Below are 9877 nucleotides of genomic sequence, written 5' to 3'. Positions count from 1 at the left end.
TATAAGGGAGAGCAGGCGGAAGACCGTAGGGATGATGCACAACTGGTTACCAAATGCTACCGTTTCATGGCTTTAGGCAGTAATTTCACTGCATACATTGCTATTAGGGCATGCCTCCTGGTGGAGATCTGCCTATTTGTCAGATCATTTACTCGATGTGGAGGTTACTTCTTTGGGGCGATTATCCCCTCCAGCTGGGCCTGAAAAGAAAGGAGAGCTAAATTAACTATAATCATTTGTAAGTAGGTACAAGTAAGAGAGGTACGCCTGTTGCTAAATAATTAATAATAACAAATATCTTCAGTGAGTACCGTATTTGATATTAATGTCTGTGAGACAAGCATTTCTTCTTTTAACTTCAATTAAAATAGAAGTGTCTACAGCACAACTCTTGAACGTTAATGGTGTGTGATTCTCGATGTAATTTCACCTTAAGCTGCTGGTTGGTTCTCTTCAGGAACTGTATCTCTTCTGTGTGCTTATTCTCTTCCACCTGTCGCCTCTCCATCTCCCTCTTCTCAATAGCTTCACATTTGGCTCTCTGCTCATTCACCTGCCTCTCAAGGTCTCGCTTCTGATCCTCCAGTTCAGAGATCTGGGCATGTAATGAGAGAACACTTCATTATGGAGCGGTTTCTACCTGACACAATTAACTATGCACACTGATGACGAGTTTGCCAAAAGTGCAGCAGCTGTTTAGATAAATGCTGCCATCTGTTGGAGAGTCAGCTGAAGTACACCTTGTGTGGGTGCATATCAGATGTACTTTATTTCTAGGGAATGCTTGGAGGTGCCCTGTACGACCAATTTAATACTCTTGGCATGAGCTGCTCCATTGCAACAGTTGGAGGTAACTTGTCTTGCTCATGAGCAATTTAGCAGTCATTTTCCAAATAGAATAAAGCATTTCTTATCTACTTATAGGTGTTGCAAAATGTTATCTTGAAAATCTGTCACACTATGGAGTATAAATTATGACTTACCCTCTTCTCCATGTCAGACTTGCCATGGTCAGCCTGAAGGGCTTTCCTTATGCCAAAGGCCACACTGCTCTCATACAGTGTCTGATAGGCAGCTGTGGTCATACGGATCTCATCTCTCACCCGTAACAGCAGCAGACCCCGCTCAGCACAATTGATAGTCACCTGTCTGATGAGTTCATCTGAAAAGATAAGACCAAGTATGGGGCAAGAGTTACACAGAAACTGAGTAGACATTCATTTCCACCCTAATGGAAATGCTTCACTGGCAACTCAATGGAACCAAAACATTGGAGAGAGTTGTGATTATAACATAAGATAATAGATTACATACAAATCCTTACATATGTAGCGCTGTATGCATCATTCTGCGCAGTGGTAAAAAGTAACAAAGTGCATATACTCAACTTGAACATGTTCTTTGACATTAAAAGGTTTTGAGAACCACTGCTATAGACTGAATGCAGGACTGAATGCAGTCAACCGAAGTTTGTAACCCCAGTGACCTCAGTCATGGTGAACATGTGTTTCCTATGTCCTGCTCACCAAAGCACTGGGAGTAGAGCTCCCTGCGGACGGGGCAGATGCCTGTCTCTCTGGCTTGTCTTTGCTGTAGCTTCAGGTCCAGCTGCTCTTGCAGGTGCATCACATCCATCCGGGTACAAGGAGAGCTGGACACCTGCTGCACCCACAGCTGGTTGGCCTCCATCCATTCCCTGCAACACATTTGGGGTTGTATTCAATAAAACTGACTATAAATACAGTTGTATCAAAGTATATACGCATAATCACATATTGCTGCCGACCCATGTCTTTTGACATGGGCCTTTTAAGCGCAGCTCCAACACATTGCGCTGGAAGCATGGGCGATGTGGTTCAGTTAGTGTGAATAGTGGGGAACCTTAAAGGACGACTTCACCCATGTTCAACCTATCTTCATATAATTGGTCCTCACTAATGCTCATGATTAAATGGTAAAATGTCTTTCTACTCTGTCTGTGTCTCATAGGAGAGCTGTGTACACTTTATAAACCCGCCTACCATTGACATCATCATTAGGCAGATTTTTTTTCTCAGATTTTTGTATTAACGCGAAAACAAAGGCTTCCATTATAGCATGATAACTTGGAGAAAGCCTGCAGCTTCTTACTATTAGCTTAGATTCCCCATCGATGATGTCACTGGTAGGCGGGTTTCTGAAATGTCCACAGCCCTCCTCTGAGACACAGACGGCTTAGACAAAAATGGTACCATATTATCTAGAACATTAGTGAGGACCAATTATATGAAGATAAGTTGAAAATGGGTGAAGTCGTCCTTTAAGAACAATTTATACTTTGTTGTAGGATGTGAGCTTTTAGATGGGCTCTTTTCGGACCTGTTTGTAAGCAGTGACTGGAGTTGAAATCACAAATGAGATTAACAACGTACTCTAATACTGTTGTTGATGAAGGTTATACCTTGGTGGAAGGATGACATTGAGGATTTCTTCAGTTTTCTGTTTGTTGGCATCGGCAGAGACTGACTTTGGTTTGGGAGGTGGTGGAACAGGGCCGGTGAAGGCAGGTGGCTGAGGGCTCACTTTCAAAGGGCGTGCCTGTAGCAATTGAATTCATTCATTCAATCTTTAATTAATCTTGAATAATCGATTGAGGGCAAGCACTTGCAACGATGCAGAAGTCTACATTTCACTAACAGAAAACACAAAAAGAACAGAATAAACCGTTAAAAACTAAATAATCGTATAAATCAACAACAAACCCAGCTATAAAACAACCACAGTCGGGTAATGATTTTCTAGCATCATCCTGAAGCGTACAGGAAGGACAAGACAATTCAATTTTAAGTCACGCTGCAGTAGATTCCAAGAGTCTGCTGCACTAACTAAAAGCAGTCTTACCAAAAATCTGTCCTGTGGCATCCTGGAGAACTTGCCAGTCACTGAAACGAGTTAAAAGTGGGCCAGAGTTCCAATGCAACATAAAAGTATACGATTGGTAACTTTCCGACCACTAGGGCTTTAGTGATTATTGCTTCTCTCAGAAAGACCCCAACTGACCTTCTAATAAAAGAATACAGTGGTGAGTATAAAGTTAGCACTGGTAATAAACCTTAGGGCTGAGAGGTAAACAGGATCCAAGGGCCTCAGTGTGGAGCAGCAGTGTGTCTATAAATTACACCACTATAAGCCAGAATCGGTAGGAAAGATGATTCAATCAACAATCCTCTACCTACAAAGGCTAATAATGGAAAACTGGCTTATTAAAAAGCCAATATTCTGTCATAATTTCCCAGCAGGTTTCCTGATGTGATAAATGTACACTGTCATTGAGCCAGATGCCAAGATTGTATTCTGTTACCATTTACAGAGATGGAAAATAACTAAAATAACTAAAATTGTACAAGTATGTACAATTTTGAGGTACTTTTACTTTACTGGAGTATTTCCAATTTTCAATACTTTTGTTTTACTTCACTGCATGATCTCAGAGGCAAATATTGTACTTTTTACTCCACTACAATTATTTGAAAACTTTAGTTACTTGCTAGATTTTGATTATCATTACAAAACATACATTACCCACTTCAGTCCTATATACATTTCGGCCATTTGAAAATAGCTGATCTACAAGCTCACAATGTGTTGCGATGCAACGCATTGTGGGCTTGTAGATCTTCTATTTTCAAAAGATTTTTATACATTTCAAAACTTGTGAAATGGGACATTCTGCATAATGAGTACCTTCTACTTTTGGTACTTTAAGTACATTTTGACACCAATACTTTTGTACTTTTTACTCAAGTACATTTTGAATTCCGGACTTTTACTTGTAACAGAGTATTTCTACATTGCAGTATTGATACGTTTACTTAAGTAACAAATGTGAGTACTTTCCCCACCACTGAGTAGGGGTTATATAGTCAATGCTCTGGTACTGAGGACTTACCTTTGTGGACTTTTTATCTGTATTTCTGCTCACCAAAACCGGATTGTCATATTTCAGCAAAGACTCAATCATTGTGTTGCCTTGAAAATAATACTATACCCAAAAAACCTTCCGCTTACTGAAGTCACTGAAGTTCGTGTTTACAAAATAAAGTTTGGTCCTACTATTGTTTCGAGTTGTCATGGCACGTTGTCATGACAACGAATTGATGTTTAAAGCGCTCCATCTCATTTTCTCCGAGCTGAACCAACCAATGGGTCGCTCATTCAAAACGGGGATATGTTTACTATTTCCTTTTCATCCTGCAGATGATTAAAACACATGCAACGCATTTACAGAGTTGTGTTATTACTCATATAAAACAAAGAGAGGCGCAAGGTTAGCGGAACAAAAGTTCAAACCCGCCTATGGGAAAACGGACAACTATTTTCAACGTACCACAAGAAACGGATGTGCATAATTTGTAGTTTCAACCAGGGTTGCCAAGTCCGCTTATTATAAGGGACTTTGGGCTTGTTTTTCAGTAATGTTGCTTGTAAATATTGGTAGTTGCGCGTTGCGGTTATTTGGGCTTGTTTCTAAAGTGTAGTTGCTGGTCTCTTAATGTTGTTTAAACTAGTGTTTCTCAAACATGTTCAAGTCAAGGGCCCCCAAATTAATGTATTTGTCTGCGGACCCCCATCTGAAAATATTATATGTCAGGGACCCCTGTACAAGGTTTGTGTTGTTCAAATGGTTCAAAAATAAAAAATAAATAAATCACGTTTGCTCCAAGATTTCTTTGGAAAATAGCAGAGCAAAAGCTTGTAGATCTGCTATTATTTTATTTTATGCTGTTTTTTTCCTTTGAAAATATCAGTCGCGCAGCTCTGAATCTGTTCTTGTGAGATAAGCTATTTGTTTTTTAAATAGCCAATGTATTATGTTTGAACCATAGGTTTAACTAAAGGGCGAAGGGCTCCTCGCCGCTTCTTTTGGGCTTGTTTTCATAGACATGGTTCTCTCGCAAAATCTGGCAACACTGACCAACAACTATTCCCAACGCACCACGGGAAACGGAAGTACATCATTTGTAGTTTCAACACCAACGCGTATGTTGTCTTTAGCTGCAATTAGCTACGTTTGAAATGAATCGTCTCTATTTCGTTTTTGTATTATTATGATATATATTAAGTAAACCCGTTGCTGAACCAGTGGCACTCGCTCATAATAAGTAATAATGGACAAAGAAAGGCGACACAGGAGAGGAGAGTCCTCCCCGTCCAGAGAGTCCAAAGTGAGGGTAAAACAGGAGAAACTAAGCCCGGCGAGGCCTCACACATCCCGGCGCTCCAGCTCCAGCCCACCGGCCCCCAGAAAAAGAACCAGCAGGTACATAATTATTATTATTCCCCATGTACACAGCATTAACTTAATGAAAGGTTACACACGTTGGAACAATAGTATTGTTGTGAGCGTTTAGGTTAGCAGCTAAGCTAGTTGTCTTCGTTGCTACTAGTTAGGAAGCTACCTAGCATTGGCTAGCAAGTTCATCTATTGTTGTTGTTTTTCTCCGATGATCACAATGTTTAAATACAAATAACAGAGCCCCGAAAGTCACTCCTCAGATCTCATTATGGATCACTCCTTAAACATAAAGCCATAGCAGTACTAGCTAGTAGCCTTGGATCACAGATGTATTTTTTTAATCGATTTTGACATTTGCATTTCAGACTCAATAAAATACATGATGATAGTGATAGTCTTGATCCCAGTACCAGCATCTGTAGATTCCTATAACTATGCAGATATAGATATGTGTATGGCTTGTTAGTGATGATTTGCCCCCTGTTTAAAAGTAAATCCTAAAAAGTAAATACATGACATCTTTTTATTTTATTATGTTTTATTCTTTCATGTAGATCACCTGCCAGGACCAGGGATCGCTCACGCTCTCCAGATAGAAGGGAGAGGTCTCCCATCAGGCGGAAAAGCAGATCTCCCAGAAATAAGAAGAGTGGAAGTCCAGTCCGTGGTGCTGCTGATGTCAAAATAAAGCGGGTGATTTGGTTATAAAGTCTCTAGAAGTGTGGATTCTTGTTCATGGGGAACACAGTGTGTAGTGTATTAACCTATTAAGAAGACCTGAGGCTGATTCTACAAATGCTAAATCAGAAGTTCTCACACTTTTTTCAAAAAATAGCAGATGTACAAGCTCGCAGCGCGGCACAAAGTGACGTGCTGTGAGCTTGTACATCCGCTATTTTTGAATAGCCAACACTAAAATCGAAAATGACTCAGATCCTTTCCCTGTTTTAAAGGGTAAAATAGTAAGGAAGGATATGGCTGGTGTAATTATTATTATTTTTGTATTTATGGTCAGTGTCAGCATACCTAATAAAGTACAAGTGAACAATTCATTTATCCTACTTAAAAGAGTGTTCAACACCAGATATAGCTCATACCCCGAAGTCATAGAACTCCATTGTTGTGGACAAACAAGACGGCATCTAATAACGGTCTGTATGGAGCTCAGACTTCATGTGGTCAGTCAATGATGTCAGTCATTTCTGCGTAATGTGTATCTATGTCGTATGATGCATGTTTGGGCAAGGTTTCAGCCCGATCCAACCACCCTTTGACTTACATTATACAATTGCAGTTATACAATATTTAGAAAAATATAAAAAGTAAAGAAGAAAAAAATAAACAGCCCCGGACAGACAGACTCTCAGACCCATTTCTAGATCGGTCATCTCCTACAGAGCAATGTGGTAAGAATAGTTAAATCAAGTCAGATTTGTACCATTGCTTTGGTCTGCAGTGAATAATTAAGGCTAATAATTTAAATAACTAAATGTGTTTCAAGTCACACCTCTTCTTCAGGCAACAATCAAACATTTGTTGAATTACAGTGGTCTTTCTCATCTTTTTTACTTTGTACTTTAGCCTTTTTGGGAACCCTAGGGCTCTCCACGTTTTGTGTGGCGCTTTATGCTTTTTTGTAAACAAAAAAAGTTGTTCCAGTGACAGCAATTGCTTTTTTCGATTTGCAGCCCTCTGCATGCGCATTGCCTTGTTAACATTCTTGAATGGGAGATCGCTGTATATCTGGAAGTTAACTTGGAACATAATTGTAAGGAGGAGGAATGCATTTTTCCGTTTTAGCCTTTTTAAAAATAAGAAAAACTAATGAAATTATTCTGGCCTTTTTTAACTTCTTGAACTTGTCTAACTGCAATTTCTCTCACAGGAGCGCGAAGAGCAACGGAGTGGTAGCAATGACCGTAGGAGGCGAAACGAACAGCCAGAGCAAGGGAGGCGAAACGAACAGCCAGAGCAAGGGAGGCGAAACGAACAGCCAGAGCAAGAGAGACGGAGCCGATGGGAGTCAGATAGACCACGGGAGAGAGAAAGGGGGAGAGAGCGTGAGAGACCCCAAAGAGTCTCTCAAGCCATCCAGCAGCAGCAGGCTGAGAGAGAGCAGCAGGTTGAGAGAGGGCAGCATGACGAGCGACGCAGAGAGAACCGTCGGCAGCAGTTAGAGGAAAACCCTGAAGAACAGGCGTTTGGGCCGCCGCAAGAAGGTGACACCCCTCCTGAAGATAAAGAAATGCCCAACTTTGAGCTGTCTGGTGCACTCGTAGAAGATACCAACACATTCCGAGGTGTGGTCATCAAGTACAACGAACCGCCAGAGGCTCGCATCCCTAAGCGCAGATGGCGTCTGTATCCCTTCAAAAATGACGAGCCCCTTCCAGTCATGTACATTCACAGACAAAGTGCCTACTTGTTGGGGCGGCAGAGGAAAATTGCAGACATCCCCATCGACCACCCATCCTGCTCAAAACAGCATGCTGTCTTCCAGTACAGGTGAGGACAATAGTCTAAATCAGTCAGGTTCCCAAACATTTTCAGCTCGGACCCAAAAAAACCCCCAAAAAATAAATATATATATATATATATATATAGGGTGAACCTGGACCTTTATATATGGTATAGAATATAATTTTGGTGAGAACTGCACCATGAATAAACATTTTGCAATATTGACTTCTAGATCTTAAGTGAATAGTTCATCCCTCAGACAGAAAGTTGTTCCAGTGGCGTACTGATGGCCAAGTGGTTATATTAGGGCGCATCTCACATGGGCGCAAAAAAATTACAAGATCCATTTTATGAAGTTGCACATTTCCTTCAAAATGAAAAAAATCTCATCATTAGCACCCCGCAACCATGCCTGCCAACAATTTGGGAGAAAGCTTATTAAATTGAAACTGCTGTATCACAGTTCATATTGCAGTCATTAGGAAAAAAATCCAAAGTGAATTGTTGCGCAGCACATAACATATATTTTTGTTTGTCATTCCACATTTGAACAGACTGGTGGAATTCACGCGTGCAGATGGCACCTCTGGCCGCAGGGTGAGGCCCTACATCATTGATCTGGGCTCAGGCAATGGCACATACCTCAACAACCTGCGAATCGACCCGTCACGCTACTACGAGCTCAAAGAGAAGGACGTGATCAAGTTTGGCTTCAGCAGCAGAGAGTACGTCCTCCTGCACGAGTTCTCTGACACAGCAGAGGTTGATGCCAAGCAGGAGGGGGAGGAGGAGGAGGACGATGAAGGACTGGACGCGTAAAGCCAAATTATTTTGAGCCACGCCACGAAAGTAGCAGAGCTACAAGCCCATGGCGCGTTGCGCTGGGACTCGTTGAGACCTTGTATATCTGCTATTTTCAGCGTGCGCCATAAGACGGAGCATAAATTAAGCTCTGGCCACAGACTGAACTGCCAGTTTGCATTGTGGGTATTGGAGGGAGAATGTCCTCATCATTGTTCAAACAATCCCACTCTCTTATGGCAGCAAATGGAAGTGAACTGACAATATTTGTGGGACATTGGTGATCCTAAATGGAATAAGATTGCTTTTGAACATTCTGTAGTCATGAATTAAACTGCTTTAACCTGCCACAAACGTCTCAGAGAAGACTCTATTCTCAGGTTGCTTGCTTCAGACCCAGTGTGGTGACTGTGATCAAAGAAAGACACATTTCTCACACCTAACAGTGTACAAAATGACCCAAATTCTCAGTGCCAGGAGTTATCTTACAAATGCTATATTATATTTTTTTGATCACAACATTGAGTACAAATTTGAAAGGAGGTCTAGCCTCCTGTGTATGTCCAGGGCCAGGCTACATCTGTAAAATGTACAGGATCTACTGAATGTGAGTTCCATATTCATCTTGTGTATGTGTTGCTTATTGTCAGAGGAAAGAAACTATACAGCTTGTATCTGTATTGCTTTTCATTTTGTGCTTTTGAGGTGTAGGGAAATTAGTTAAAATTTGTCAGGTTCCTTGTTGACCATACATTGTGTATTTCATAATGCTACAAGGCTTTATTTTTACCATTTTGAAGAACAATGTTACATAGTGTAGGTCTGTTTTGTAATGTAAATAAAGACGGTTGGAAATTATTGGCCATTTCCTGTTTTATTCCATTTACCATATTGGATGCATGAGCGGTATGGTGAGGGAAGTAATAGTGTACCAAAGTATTTTGCATTGAGCACAGCTTGTTCAAAAATACATCTTCAGACAAGCCCTTAAACCGTCTTGACAAAGTATCCTACAAAGAAAAACAAAACAACTGTATGGCAACATTGCAGTTACTTCTTGACACTTTAGTCTATTCTACACTTGTATATAAATATGTATGACTTGTTACTCAATGTTTGGCAACATAAAAAATATTTTTAAATAATTGAAAAATAACCCCAAAGCTTCTAATGTTCAAAAATATCACATACTTCTGGTTCTCAACATTGGGTCCAGGGGTCCTTGAGGGGTCCAGAGGCAAAATTATTGATCCAGGTCAAATAGACCCTTATGGGTCTCTAACTCAGAGTGTACAAATGGACACTTATGAGTTCATTTGGTTCCATTAGTACACAATTAAC

At 40.7% G+C, this 9877-nt stretch overlaps 2 protein-coding genes across 3 annotated transcripts; one reads left to right on the top strand and one right to left on the bottom strand.

The window, feature by feature from the left end:
- Positions 1-110: 110 nt before the first annotated feature.
- Positions 111-4000, bottom strand: dnali1 (dynein, axonemal, light intermediate chain 1; the record flags this gene model as incomplete). The annotated part of the gene is made up of 6 exons (XM_080426497.1): positions 111-200; positions 431-595; positions 984-1162; positions 1527-1696; positions 2441-2577; positions 3929-4000. The coding sequence occupies 6 exons, from the start codon at positions 3998-4000 to the stop codon at positions 165-167; spliced, it is 759 nt and encodes a 252-aa protein (XP_080282623.1). The 3' UTR covers positions 111-164.
- Positions 4001-5005: 1005 nt separating this feature from the next.
- Positions 5006-9394, top strand: snip1 (Smad nuclear interacting protein). 2 transcript variants are annotated; one of them, XM_080426223.1, is made up of 5 exons: positions 5006-5299; positions 5830-5968; positions 7161-7201; positions 7256-7780; positions 8290-9394. In XM_080426223.1, the coding sequence occupies exons 1-5, from the start codon at positions 5148-5150 to the stop codon at positions 8552-8554; spliced, it is 1122 nt and encodes a 373-aa protein (XP_080282349.1). In that variant the 5' UTR covers positions 5006-5147; the 3' UTR covers positions 8555-9394. The 2 variants fall into 2 exon arrangements, with proteins under 2 accessions (XP_080282349.1, XP_080282348.1); XM_080426222.1 differs by having other exon boundaries at positions 7161-7780.
- The last annotated feature ends 483 nt before the right edge of the window (positions 9395-9877 follow it).

The sequence above is a fragment of the Gymnoscopelus braueri genome, assembly GCF_963280865.1.
Source record: "Gymnoscopelus braueri genome assembly, chromosome: 4".
In the NCBI taxonomy this organism is placed as follows: domain Eukaryota; kingdom Metazoa; phylum Chordata; class Actinopteri; order Myctophiformes; family Myctophidae; genus Gymnoscopelus; species Gymnoscopelus braueri.
This window is presented reverse-complemented; position numbering and strand designations above follow the sequence as displayed.

Excerpts from the sequence above, each read along its gene's own strand:
- snip1 (XM_080426222.1), top strand. The coding sequence starts at position 5,148 with ATGGACAAAGAAAGGCGACACAGGAGAGGAGAGTCCTCCCCGTCCAGA. Across the intron at positions 5,300-5,829 it reads CCCAGAAAAAGAACCAGCAG|ATCACCTGCCAGGACCAGGG; the intron begins GTACATAATTAT and ends TCTTTCATGTAG. Across the intron at positions 7,781-8,289 it reads CATGCTGTCTTCCAGTACAG|ACTGGTGGAATTCACGCGTG; the intron begins GTGAGGACAATA and ends ACATTTGAACAG.